This window comes from Triturus cristatus, chromosome 9 (genome assembly GCF_964204655.1).
Source record: "Triturus cristatus chromosome 9, aTriCri1.1, whole genome shotgun sequence".
Classification (NCBI taxonomy): domain Eukaryota; kingdom Metazoa; phylum Chordata; class Amphibia; order Caudata; family Salamandridae; genus Triturus; species Triturus cristatus.
This window is the reverse complement of record NC_140592.1, coordinates 58,628,669-58,643,204: the sequence shown is the minus strand read 5'-3', so window position 1 is coordinate 58,643,204 and position 14,536 is coordinate 58,628,669. Positions and strand designations below refer to the sequence as shown.

The window sequence follows — 14,536 nt, the reverse complement described above, 5'->3', positions numbered from 1 at the left end:
GCTCTGTAGACCGCTTCAGTAGGACATCGGACATCTTGTCGATGCAGCTCTATAGACCTCTTCAGTAGGACATCGGACATCTAGTCGATGCAGCTCTATAGACCACTTCAGTAGGACATCAGACATCTAGTCAATGCAGCTTTATGTTGTTGCTGTTGGTGCAAGTTGAAAAATGATTGTTCAAAACTTTTGCTGGTGATAGGGAGCATACGAACCACAACTACCACTGGCATGGCTGTGAGAGAGAGAAAGAGAGTATGTGATATATATGAATTCAGAAAGAGAGTGAAAGATAGGTTAGGATGTGTAGGGAAGGAAGCAGTAAGAGGGGGTGTTAGAGAAGGGGAAGAATGGGGTAAGTAAGGGTGTCTTTTAGCAGTGGGCTGAGCTCGCGGAGTTGCACTACGGGGAATTCTGCGAAGTTGTATAAAAACTCAGTGGAATTCCGTGAGCGTGTGGAGTTGCTCCACTCACCCACCAAAATCAAAAGGGCTCCCCTCCACCCAGCTGTCAATACAACAAATAGCCACTGATGTTTTCCCAATTACATTAGATATTTGATAAGGCTATATCCCTGTGCGTATACATAACACCGTAATGAGGCGCAGACGAATAATTCGGTAATAAGAGCTTTATTAAGAATGGAGGAACAACCCCTGGACACGTCCTTCAGCAGCAACTGTATTCTCCTCTCTGTGGTCCACGTTCCAGAACCCTGGAGGGCTAGCAACCATCACTAGGATGCAAGATCAGTTGCTAGGACACAACACATCTTCCTCTCCAACAATAAAACAATAAATTAAAGAACAAAGATACATGACATCACAATAACATAAGAGAAAACAAATAAGATTTACATAATATTAACAGCACACATAATCGCTATGCCACTTAGGACTCTTCCTGACTCGTCAGGTGCTTTCCACAGCAACACACTCACCATTGCCGTTCTCCACCTTTTTCACTTGACGACCACCCATCTTTTCCATGTGAACCAAAATATAACCCTGAATACAGTGGAACGATAGTTGGAATAGTTCCAATTCCGCAGAGTTACTTAACCAGTGAGCAAAATACTGCTTAGAGCCAGAGTATTATAGTTCCTAAATATAGATGCACAAAAGAAACAAATTAAAATAAAGTGGTCACCATGGTTCAATTCGGCTGTCGCTTCGTCCTCGCTAAACACTGTTGGTTCCTTCCTCAATAATCTTTAGTTGCTTGACAACTTGCCACATGCGGCACGATCCCCTCAGCTATGTGGGGTTCCTATGGCAACAGCAACGCTCTGATACACTACGTCGGAACGCTGCACGTCAGACGTCAAGCATACACTGGTTACACTGCGTAACCATACATCTCGTATCTCCCTTGCTGAGGCGTGCATCGGAACACAAAGAAGAACAAGACACCGGAACATAGCAGTCGTCACTATGAGCTCGTGGAACATCACTGCTTGCAGATTGCTGGTAAGCTTTTCAAATAATAACAGTATCGGTATAGAACCAGTGATAGAATGTCTGGAGGGTTTCCGGCTCCCAAGTGGAGTGGGATCACCTTAACCTCAGAGTCAAGGTGTGTGCAGTGGTGGGCAAGGCAAAGGGTGATCACCCCGCCATGATACCTGGGCCGCAGAGAATAACACCTTCCGACACCTGCCTCAGCCAGAGTTCACCAAGGGTGATCGGAGAGAGCTGCTCCAGGCTGCTTCACAACAGGCCTCGAGAGACTGCACCCCTCACCGGCCAAGAGGTAACTTGGCGGCATCTGGTGCCAGTGGGGCACAGCGGGTATGACACACAGGGCAGGACTTCATTGCCATAGTGACCAACCGCATTGGCCTGGCACCTGCTCAGGAGTGCTAGCAGGATGCTGCCATCGGTCTCCTGTGCTTTGCACTAGTCTGTGATGTCATTTCCGCTACTCCTGTGAATTAGAATGAAATGACTACACTGTTACTGGGGAGAAGCAGAGCATGAAGAGCTCCTCTGCAAAATGAAATTGCTACACTCATGAGAGAAACTTAGTGGTGGGTGCCGAAAAACTCCGCTACGCAGCATAGGCAGAGTTTTGCCAAACTCCGCCCTCCAAGCAAAGTGCGGACTAACAAAAAGTCCATGAATTCCACCAGTGGAATGGAGTTTACTGCCCACCCCTAGTGTGTTTGAGGGAAAGGACTGGAAGATGTCTGTGAGGGGAGGATGCATAAGGGGAAAGGTTTTTTGAAATAGGCAGGTATGTGTGTTTAATAGAGGAGCCAGGAGAGAGAGGGTGCTAGAGAGAGGGGTATAAACAGGAAGTTGTCAGAGAGGAGGTTATGAGAGAGACCCATGAAAGGAGGGTAATCAAGAGTCAGCTGTTTAAGTGTTGAGATAGAGGATACAGACAGTGAGAAAAGGAAGGTGGAAGAGAGGTGAGTGTAAAGAACAAGGTGTGAGAATGGAGGGTTAGAAATGACAGTGCGCAAGAGGGAGGTAGAGAGTTCAAGGAAGGTTCGGTTAGCATTGGTATAATTGGAGGAAGGAGGGAGACTGATAGAGAAGGGTTGAAGTGAGAGAAGAGGATAAAGTGGGCGATAACAGAAAGGCAACTTTCAGGTAGATGTGGAGGGTGCCATCGCAGTAGGCGTTATATTTTTGCCATCACCTAGGTTGGCAAAATCCTTTCAATGACCTAGGGGGTGAAGGAGGAGATAGAAAGATATGGGAAAAAAAATGTAAGAGAGAAAATAGGCAAGAGATAGATATGGGTGAGAAAGGAAAAAATGAGAAAGAGAGAGTAAAATAGAAGAGAAGGGGTAAGAGGGAAATACGGGAGAGGCAGGTGTGGGAGAAATGTGTGAGGGATCTATTCTGCAGGCATAGAATCGCATTATGCTAGTGACCCTGACCCAGACAGTGCATATGCAGTCTTCATCCGAAGCAGTGTTGATGCCGGAGTTGGTGAAGGAGAAGAAGCCATCTAAAGTAATGTATGTTTACTTGTTATTCAGAGTGCGTATGGTGTAAGACCCTCCAACCGGGTCAGAAGGAGACAGCCAGAGGCAGAACCCTGAATACCACTGCACGTCTGAAAGCATTTTTTTCCCCGGAGTTTTATATAGCGCAAACTCGAACCAAAGGTATCAGGTATCAAAGCGCTTTACATGAGAACCAGTTGAGTTACGTAAGGACACATACATTTTTGTTAGGCACAGAGAGATTTGGGGGCATATTATCAAGAAACTGTGTTAAAACTTTCGCCGCTTTAGCGGCAGAAAACTGCCGCTAAAGCGGCGATAATGGGCTTGATAATATGCCTTTGAGAATTCCAATAGAAGCCCATGTTCTGGTGTCAACATGGGCTTCTATTGGAATTCTCAAGGGCATATTATCAAGCCAATTATCGCCGCTTTAGCGGATGTTTTCTGCCGCTAAAGCGGCGATAATTTTAACGCCGTGCTTGATAATATGCCCCTAAGTGATTTCCCCAGAATCACAGGATGTTGAGCGTCGTTGTCGAGATGCGAACTCGGTTCCCCAGATTCGAGGTCGACCACACTAGCCGTTAGGCCAGATCCTCTCCCTTGAACCTCTCTCTGTCCTCTTCCACTTTGTTCACAGCATTCCCGGTCAGTTTGTACAGGTCTTGTCCTAACACTGAGGGTGCACATCGCTAATTCAGGACTCATTGTACAGGCTAAAGGACTCAGGGCCAGAGATGCATAGCTTTGTGTTTGTGAATACCTAATAGCAAATTTTGGGGGTCGGCAGACCACCATGTCTATTATTCATTTTAAAGAGATCATTTAAAAAAAAAAAAAAAAAAAGTCAGTTTGCCTTAAAGGAAAACAAGATGCATTTCAAAAACAAAAATGAAAAGATTTCTTTTCGTTTTTTAAGAGTAGGCAGTGGTCCGTTGAACCAGTGCCTGCTGTTAAAAAGCTTTTACAACCATTTACAAAGGGGAAGGGGTCCCTTGGGGAACCCTTACGGTTTGAGAATGAGTTACCACCAATTTGGATTTGGCAGTAACATGAAAATGTCTTACGACCTCATTTCAGTTGCAAAACATTCACATACACCACTGCGAGTCGTTATTAGGAAGAGACGCCCTTAACACGGCCTTACCTAATACCGAATCACAAACCCATTTTTCGATTTAGCAACATGTTGCCGAATTGCAAATTAGGGTTCTGTACATTCAAAAAGGCTGTTTTGCAGTTGCAAACGACGCGATTCTGCGAATCTGGCCATATGCAACATCAAAAAAGCTACGTACATCTGGCCCTAATTGAGAGCATCTAGGGAGGGCCTGGAGGTGATGTCAGTTACGGTTGGGATACAAAAGTGGTAGGAGGGCTGGGTGGGCATGGGTGGCACAGAACCATTCCCTCTGCTGCCATCTGTCCTGTACCAGTTCTTTGTTTTTGGGACGCTTATGCTGCTGCTGCCCATACACTACCCGTGTTGTGGTCTTGTTAGTAAAGCTTGCTACAAACAAATTCACTACACAAAAGCTAAATCAATGGTTATTGTCAATGTTTGTCTGCTGTGCAGGATGTGTATGAAAAAGTGAACTCCTACCAAACATGGCTCCCCACTGACGCCATCCATGTGCGCCACCTAGGTTGGGTGTGGAGTTTCAGCCAATTAAACTTTGCGTGGTGGCACTTCAAAAAGCCCATGTGTGCAATGAGAAAAGTACAACTACACTTCCCAGAATGCACAGCACTGCCAGCTAAAAGTCCAGAACTGGTTGAACGTATCACTGACATGAGCCCCATGGCAGGCTTGGGATACGTTCGGCTGTGCACGTGAAACAAGGGTCACGTTATTTAATACAAAATGCAGTGGACTGCTGTATAATATGTATAAGGTAAATATGTTTGTTTTTTATTATATGTCTTTTTTTCTTGGAGGCAAGGAATGGTTAATCAGACCAGTGGGGGAGATGGCAGAGATAGCATTTTAAGTGAAAATGTTTGCATTAAATTGATAATGGACAAAAGCTGACGTCGTTTAAAACATTGTGGCGTGTTTAAGGACTTTAATGCTCGACAGAATGTCTCCTAATCTATACACGGGATAACACAATGGCAGCCTCCCTGCACCCCATTCCAAGTGGTATTTGGGACTATGGACAAAGCATTTCCCTTACAGCATCACCCATGTTGTGCTGATTTGCAGAGCAGCATCTCAGAGTGTCTGTGGGGACAGGAGGGAATGTGCGGGCGCCCCCACGTTCCCCTCTAAGCCCGGGCTTGGCTGTGACCTCCTGCACTCTGCTTGACCGTAACACGTGCCACACTGATTGCAGCTGTTGCCCCAGAGGGCAATGGCCTTACTTTAATAGAGTTTGGCTAGTGATTTTTGACTTCATATATTCCACTTTCTAGGGAGGAGGTGGCAGGCCTGGGCTCACGTGACCAAGAGACTCATGCCATGTCCTGGTCCAATCATTGCACACCTTACTTTTGCTCCATCAGAACGATTTAAAAGTCCTCAACCAGCACTTCCAAGTCCATCGAGAAGCACCAGAAGGCATCACAAGTCCTTAGGTCATGTGACGTCAAGACCTGGGATGCTCCCAACCTATTGCCGCATGCCTCCCCTCCCCGCACCTCGCCACACCTCTATGCCTAAACCCTCACAAGATGGAAGATGGCCACGGTCCGGCTCTGGCCAGAGCTGAAAGATGGTGGTCCAGTCTTGTGGCTCCTCACTGGTGTGGAAGAGAAGGTCAGGTGTGTGGCCCACTCTTCGTACAGGCCTGCTAACCCGTTGCGTTTGTGAGACTGCTGGCAGTGACGCCATGTGCAGGATTATACAAGGGATGTTAGTTCATTACTTAGACTCTCATATGATTAGGGCCATAGCACATATTGATAGTAAGATGTGCCTAGGAGTTCGGCCAGAGCTGAGAAGCCTAGCCTGGTGGCTGGTAAATGATTAATAAAGTGCCTCGGCTATGGTATTCTCTGCTCAGAGTAGCATGTTTGTGTGAGCCAACACTAGTCCCTCAGCCAGTTTTAGGAGCTCTGTTCCTAAAAAGAATCTTGAAGTCTTCTAGAACTGCAAGACATCCAGGGTCATGGTGTAGCTGTCAGTAAACAATGACTCTCAAAGGCAAGGTCATAAGAAAGGTCAAGGATTGTAGGCTTGTGCTTAGAGCATCATTCAGTCCAACAAAAAACAGGAGTACCTTTCAGAGAACTAAGGTTATGAGTGCGAGCCTCGGGGTGTATCAGCTTCCGCAACCCCATTCTGGCCCTTGTCCTTCATGCATGCCCAAGGATCTACAAAGATGGTTTCGAACAGCCCACATGTTGGCACGGTGATGGCAACAGACTTTGATAGTTTACTTGAATACCCAGATTAGCAGTAATATGCACTCAAAGTTATGATCTGCCATGTACAATATCCTTAAAGTTGCGTCCAGAGAATTTATGAACTGTTGTAAGCATGAATTATTTCACGGCTGTAATGGCTGTGCCCGTGTTGTTGCTCTCCATCCAAGCCGCTGATGCGTTGCATGCTCGCGCGTGCGCTTCAGTGACCGCTAAGTGTTACGCTGTTGAAAAGTTGTCATCTTTCATACAGATGGATCTTCCAGACGATGAGCCTGATCGATTAAGCAACAGAATGCTGGAGTATGACCCAGGGTGTGATAAATGGACTCCACGCGCGCCAATGATGTACTCCAAGTACCGCTTCAGTACGGCTGTAGTCAACAGTGAGATTTATGTCTTAGGTAAGTGAGAAAAGATTGCGATTCGATTAGCCATGCTGCATTGTTCTGCCATGTGGCTTCGGCTAATGAGACGTTCACACTTCAGTTTGTGTTTTAGAGGAATATTAAGACCAATGGGGCCATTATTGTAGGCGCCTAATGTGTGTAACAACAAGCTTCCTATGTTGTGGCTTTTCTGATTGCGTTCAGTGGTCCTGTGCAGTGATGGGACTGACACAAGATCACAACGCTCTACACCAGTGTGTTCTGCTCAACGAAATCCATTGCAGATGTACTTTTACTTCCGGGGGAGAGAAGATTGTGATGGAGGTGAGATGATTGGGAGATACAGGCCTGGTGCAAGGATGCTGGTTCTCCCGCAGGCCAGGGGTACCTGGAAGGATTTTCTACTGACTCCTCTACTAAGCACTTTAACAGACTTCCATTTCCTGCTGAGAGTGGGGGGCGGGGGGTGCAGAAAATAGCAATGCGATTAGAACCTTACTCACACAAAAGACAACTATACATATGGAGATATACATTACCCTCACACAGGATGTGTTGCAGCAGCGTGACTTTGCTAAGTTCCTACAGATGGCAAACTACTAAATCCTCCCTGTGCTCGGCTCAACGTTCACCTTAGAAAGCTGCTTACAAGGTACATGTATCCAATCAAGCACCTGAAGATAGACTATAGACTGTCTTTGATTGGTCACAGGCAGCCAGATGGTCCCCCAGTCGTTAGTTCGAGCTATCAAGTTAGTTCACCTGCTCCTGTGGTGGTCGTAGCAGCAACCCCCCCCCCCACACTTCCCCAACTTGCCAGATGGTAACTGTTGGGGAATGCTGCATGCCTGTTAAAACACTGTCCTCCCCTATCTGCAAAGACCGACATTGGGCGACTGGGGAGACATTGCTCTCTCTGTCCACATGCAGGGCTCTCTGTCTGAGGACATGATACGCTGATTCACTGAATGCATGGGCCTGAAGGAAGTAAGAGGGCCAGGGGGTACCGGATACTAACATCGGTACTTGTGGTACAGGTGAAGCAGCAGCCACTTCTAGTAAGGGTAACTGAACACTGCCATTGGCTGGGCCTTATGAAGGCAACTGACACTGCCATTGGCTGGGCCTTATGAGGGCAACTGAACACTGCCATTGGCTGGGTCTTATGAGGGCAACTGAACACTGCCATTGGTTGGTCCTTATGAGGGCAACTGAACACTGCCATTGGTTGGTCCTTATGAGGGCAACTGAACACTGCCATTGGTTGGTCGTTATGAGGGCAACTGAACACTGCCATTGGTCCTTATGAGGGTAACTGAACACTGCCATTTGTCCTTATGAGGGCAACTGAACACTGCCATTGGCTGGGCCTTATGAGGGCAACTGAACACTGCCATTGGTCCTTATGAGGGCAAATGAACAAAATTCATTTAGCATCTGCTTTGATCCGGTGCAGAAAACTCCAACCCTTGGCGCTGAAACTCCGTGTACCACACTTTCCATTCCCAATGCACTTTCCCTCTTGTTGTTCTTCGGAAAATTAACTGAATTAATAAATGCTAAAACCTCGTATGTAAGGGATATCGAAATACTTTATAAGAGATAACCGTTGATTTCTGTTTTCAAGCAAATGCACATCTGAAGTCACATTTTTCTTTATGTTTACAGATAGCACATTAAACTTTATAAATCTCTGATTTTAATTTAGCAATCGGTGAAACTTTGAAATGTCTCTGAGAGAACGTTTGCAGGTTGGCTGCACAAGTTCACACCCAGGCGACCTTCTAAACCTGGAGGGCGCTGCTGGGGCAATTAAGAGCCAGCCATATTCTTTGCTGTTATGATTTTTGAACACAAGCCCAGGCCCCAGGTAAACATGTCACTATTACTATGACACTTAAGTATCTTACATTATATTTAAAACCACAATGTTGGACGTCTTTTGGTATGTTCTTCACATCTCAGTCAAAAGGGCTGGACTGACATTATTAAACAGAGGGAATCCCCCACACCCCTCTCATGGGCTTGAGGAAGATCAGATACAGATACACTGAGCAGGAAGTCTAGAAAAGAAAATGAAATAAGGGCAGTGCTACCACCATCAGCTTCTTCAACCACCTTCCTGCCAGCAATCAATTCAGAACTAACAGCACAGACCTCAATGCCACCAGAGGGGACCACAGACCAGCAAACGTCGGCACTGGTGTGAAAGTCCCCTACTGTGACCTCACAGTGACTTCTGCACTCATTCCTCACCGTACTCACTCAGTAATGCTCAACATTGTGAATCACCAGGAAGACTGGCAAAATGGTTTGAAAATAAAGGTATTGGCAATACTGAGTGGCATATCTGAATAGGAGAATTATGTGGAAATGGGATTTGTTTCATGGAAATGACTCAACGGAATCTGCATGAGAAGCCCTGTGAGGGTGTGGAAGTAAGTAAGTAAGTAAATATTTATTTTACAAGTTAATAAAAACCTTTACAAAAAGGAGATTGCTCAAGTCAAAAATTCATAAAGAAAATGCACTACAATTTCATCATTTATGCAAACATTAAAAAACGAAAAGAGCTATGGGAGGATTTGGCCTAGCCCAGTGTTTCCTTTTCAGATTGGTTGAACCTTCCTCCAACAGAGGGGCCGATTACGATCCAGGTCGGAAGGGCACCAAACGCGATCCGGCCAGAAAAACTATGAGCCGTACGCGTCTTTTCCGCCCGACTCGAACAGCTGTACGAGCGAGCCAGTACGATGTGAGCTACATGAAAATCACCGACCGAGTCGTTTCCGGTTCCGAACCGCTCCGTACGTCTCGGTCGTAAGCTAACCGTGGCGTGCAATGGATGCGATTCACGACCGAGCCAGTACGATGCACGCGTCGGACAGCCTGTGCGAGCCGGAGTGTCCGGCTCGCAAAAACTCCTGGAGTCGGACTTTGGGCATCCGCGTCAGACCCCCCGACACCCGCAGCCGTACGACTTGCACACAGGGGGAGACACATGGGACTCCCCCACACAGGCATGTACGGCGCGGATGGCACCGATGTGTACCCACTGTAGGGGGCGCACTTGTTTAAGACGTACCCATTCAGTCTATGGGAGCGCATGTATGCGTCGTACAACTGGCTCCCATTGACTTCTATGGGAGTCCGACCGAACCGAGTCCGACAGCATACGTGCACATCGTACTCACTCGGTCGGACTGTAGGGGTCCGGCTCGGTCGGAAAACAGTCCGGATCCGACTCGGTCGGAGTGCCTTCCGACCCGGATCTGAATCGGCCCCAGAATGCCTGTTCCATCAAGTGAGCTTTAGTCAAACCTTAGTCCGAAGGTTGTGATATAAAAACATAGATTAAAAGAGCTTAAGAATTGCATTTATATTTAAGGGTGTGGAAGTCTGGTCTATGTGGTTGGGGCTTCAGGATTAAGAATTGGTGAAGGTCAAGGGCTGGAATTTCCAGGTCAGAAGTGGTACCCACTACTTTCCCTGTGGAAGGCTGGCAACTTTCGTTCTTGTATTGGCTCTTTCGTTATTGTTTGGTTCGTTCAATGTATTTACTTTCTACATCTTTTTGGTTTTGCTCCCTTTTCAGTTTCCCTCAGTTCCATAACGCTTTTGCTTGAAGGATGACTTGGCTCCAGATTACGATTTTATTTTGGTTGCTGACTAGTTGCCTGAACTCTGACTTGCCTGTGGATTATAATTTGGTTTTAGGTGCTGGGTGTTTTCCCCTCTTCCTCCCTGCATTCTAAGTTCACTTAGGATCCAGGGCTGGAGGCCAACACCATTCTTCATCGAGAGTAATATCGGTTCACTGATAGAATATCGATGTTCAAAATATCGAAGAAAAAAATATAGACTACAAAAATATCGACTCCCATACCTACACAGGTAAGTACAAAAATATCTAATAAAAAATATCGATTTAAAAATTATAGATGTAAAAGATATCAATTTAAATATATATATTTCCAATCCAATCCAATCCAAACAGCTTTATTCGACAAAAGTCATAAAAGCGATACAAACCAGTACAGGTACAGAATACACAAATAATTAAGCAGAAAGGCAATATAAAAACGATACTGTTTAAAATATTTACAAGTTTTAAAAATAGATATGATAAAAAATCATTGACTGTAACAAACCGGACATCTGACTTTACTAACTGTTACTCTTAATTCTTATAATCCATGCCCACCCCAGGAATTTAGCAACAGCCACAACGATTACCGGGTCAGTGCAGGTGCGAAGAAGTCTTCCTGCTTCAGCACTCTGTCTAGTACCCAATAGTTGGCAAAAGGGTTTCAACCATACACGCTTCGGGGCCGAATAGGCAGGGCATACAAAAAACATATGCGCTAATGTTTCCGCCTGAGATTTGCAGAAGGAGCATAAATTACTTTTCTTAGATTCCCACCGGGCTACAAATGAATTTAAGGGCAACGCTCCCACTCGCATTTGGAAAAATAGTTTCCTATCTAAAACTTTGGTTACGAGATCCCAAAAATATTCTAACCTAGGGACAGATTTGATATTCATAAATTCGTCAGAAAGCGAAAGGGGTTTAGTGGCAAGAAATGCCTTGGTATTAATCAACTCCCAATATTTCTCCTTCAAAAGAGCTTTAGATGGGAAAATAGCTACCGTAGGGTTCTCCCAAAGGTCGCTCAGCCCAGAGCCTCAAGGGATTTTCTAGTTTCATTAAGCCAAGCAATCTTCCGGGAGCCCACCAGTGACATTATATCAAGAAAACCCTCCGCATACTGTGCCAACGCCGGAGTGGTCCATACGCGACGCCAATAAAGAATAGGTCGAAGCCTGGCTACATCAGCTATAGAGTTCTTCCCAAGGTCGTACCTTAAGGGAACTATAGGTGTGCTCTGTGGGAGAGAAGTGATACTACGCAGGAACTTGTTTTCCGAGATGGTTAAGGAAGACAAGTTCTCGTACCCCCACAGTTCCGCACCATAAAGAGTCGAGCTCACTGCTTTAGCACTGTAAACCTGTAACACAGGTCTGATAGGCTTCGAAGGAGACGTTTTAAATTCAGCAGCTAATACTCCAGCAAGCTGCCTATGTTTTAGAGTAGTCAGATCTCTCTGTAGCTTCCATGAAAAATTATTTTGAATATTGACTCCAAGATAATTAAAAGCCTGTACTTGTTCTAATGGATTATTGAACAAAACAAATTGATTTCTAAAAGATTTATGTGGCCTGAATACCATAAACTTCGTTTTTTTAATATTGACCTCCAGGCCACGATCAACGCAAAAGGTCTCGAAAATATTTAATGAACGCTGGAGTCCGCAGGGTGTTTTAGCAATTAGAAGCGTGTCGTCAGCGAACATTAGAATAGGGACCTTAGTGTTACCAAGAAAGGGGGCATCAACATGGGCTTTCAAAAGACGATCCGCTATGTCGTTAATATATAGGGAAAATAAAGTAGGGGCCATTGCACAACCTTGCCTGACACCTCTCTGGACCGGGAAATCCTCAGTCAACGTGCCCTGGCCGCCCCATCTGATTCTAGCAGAATTATCTGCGTGAAGCCTCTGGATTAAGGACAACAATCCACCATGAAGCCCCAGATCTTTTAAAGTCAGCCATAGTTTCGGACAAGGGACTAAATCAAAGGCGGCCCTTAGGTCCACAAACACTGCATACAAATTTCCCTTACCCAAGACCACAGTCTTCCAATAAAGGAGGATAAAACGGAAGACTTGGTCAACAGTGCTAATGTGCTGGCGGCAACCTGCTTGAAATGGGGATAAAATATTATTTGACGCAATCCAGAGATGGACACGATTTAAGATCAATCTACCAGAGATCTTCTGGATAGCGTCAATCAAGCTGATAGGCCGATAATTCTCAGGAAGCGAGCGGTCACCCTTTTTGTACACCGGAATTATTTCCGCCGCTTTCCCTGAGCTTGGGATAGGGGCACCATGTGCCATCACATTAGCAATCAGCTGTATATATCTCCCCCATTTTAGCTTGTCATACAGGAAGACATCCGCCGGAACACCGTCCGGGCCAGGAGCCTTGCCGGACGCCACTCCTACCAGTGCTAAATCCACCTCAGAAATAGAGAAATTATCTTCTGGATTAAACAACTGGGGGGACCCATAGCTATCAGAAAGATCAGTAGGGGAAGCATACTGCGGTTTAAAGTACTCCACCCACTTCTCTTACGAGACATTATTTTGGGGACACTCAGGGTGCGCACCAGAACCCCACTTTACAATGCTCCTGAATAATTTACTATCATTCCGAAGACTTGCTTCGAGGAGGTCCTCCCACCTTTTTCCATCCCATTGGCGTTTAGCCTTAGCGACACAGTTCTTGTAGATGATTCTTCTGTGACGAACCAGGCTTACATCGCCACCCTTCAGGGCAGACCCAAGCGATAGCCTTGCCTCCCTACATTCTTTATTATACCAAGAGGCTTGTTGGTTAACACCTCTTGGTCCTGGTCTCGCTTTTGTGAGGAAATAGGATTTCAAACTGGCAAATAAACTGTCGCGCGCTGATGTTACATCCCTCAGGTTGCCCTCAGAGGCAAAAACTGACTCAATAGCAATGATGGAACCATCCACCTCCTCAGTGATTTTTGATAAGGTGGTAGGGTTCCCCAGAAGACCGGACCATCTCAAACGGCGCATGTCGTTAGATGACACCACCGCGGGAGGGGACAACTCCCTGGCCTCAGCAGGACCATTGTCTACCTTCCACCATTTATGTAATAAACAGAGGGGGTGGGATCGCTCTCTGGGAGGGACACAATTTCCATATCAACAAGGGAGTGCCATAATTTCATCTCAGCCAAAATATAATCAATTCGACTCCTACTCAGCCCGTTGTTAAATGTACAGGCACCCTCACGATCGCTTGGCATCCTATCATTCAGAGCCCTCAGGCCCCTTTCCATACAAAGGGAATTAATCTGAATGGCAACTTCTGGCCATCTTGATATAGGGGACAACTCCAGGGGAGGGATATCCCAACATAACTCTTCACTATCCTGTGAGTCCCACTTATTGTCGACAAGAGGTTCAAATGATACGTTAAAATCACCTGCAACGATGATGAAGGTGTCAGCTGAATAAAGATCAAACAGGCGAAGTAGGTCATCAATGACCGAAGATTTTACACCTCTAGAGCCCCTCACGTACACATTATATATGTCGATTTTACCCAGTAAACCAAGATCTAACCTCAACAGTTGAATGTCTCTGTTTCCCGTGTGGAAAAGCTTGGTAGTCAGACACAATTCGCTTCTTAACCAGATAGTTAGGCCCCCTGATGGACGCCCATGGTGTCCCTTGGTTGCCCGGATGTGAAAATTTAGGTAGCCCATACAAAAGCGTGGTTCAAGAAGCCAAGTCTCCTGGAATATACAAATATCCATTGAGTTAATAAAAACTACCCAATCAGCAATAGCTAACTTGGAATTTAAACCAGCAATATTCCAAGAACAAAGGGAGCCACCAGCCAGAGGAAAACCGGCAGTATCAGGGATGGAAGGTTGCGAATCTGCTAAGGGGCTACTGGCAGATGGATCAAACCCCTGACAAGATTCCAGGGCGGAGACAGAATGACAGGTACTCGAGGTTACAGCCACTTGGTGGACGGGGATAGAATAGGGGTCAGTGCAAGGGTCAGCCATAATGGACTCCTGGTTCTCAATATCCCTCACCCTCTCACCCCCGTCCCAAGGACCAACACCCCCCTCGTTGTGTAGTCAGTCATTGATATCCAGGGATGAACCATCTACGTCCCTATCGCTGCATTGGCCACGCTTAGACCCCCCTAG

General features: G+C 46.0%; 1 protein-coding gene across 1 annotated transcript in view; it reads left to right on the top strand.

Annotated features, from left to right (window-relative positions):
- KBTBD12 (kelch repeat and BTB domain containing 12) overlaps window positions 1-14,536 on the top strand; it is a 526,200-nt gene that overhangs the window by 137,092 nt on the left and 374,572 nt on the right. Inside the window, exon 4 of the mRNA XM_085624402.1 lies at window positions 6,582-6,732. Within this exon, the coding sequence (XP_085480528.1) occupies window positions 6,582-6,732 (151 nt within the window). The remainder of the gene's footprint in view (window positions 1-6,581; window positions 6,733-14,536) is intronic.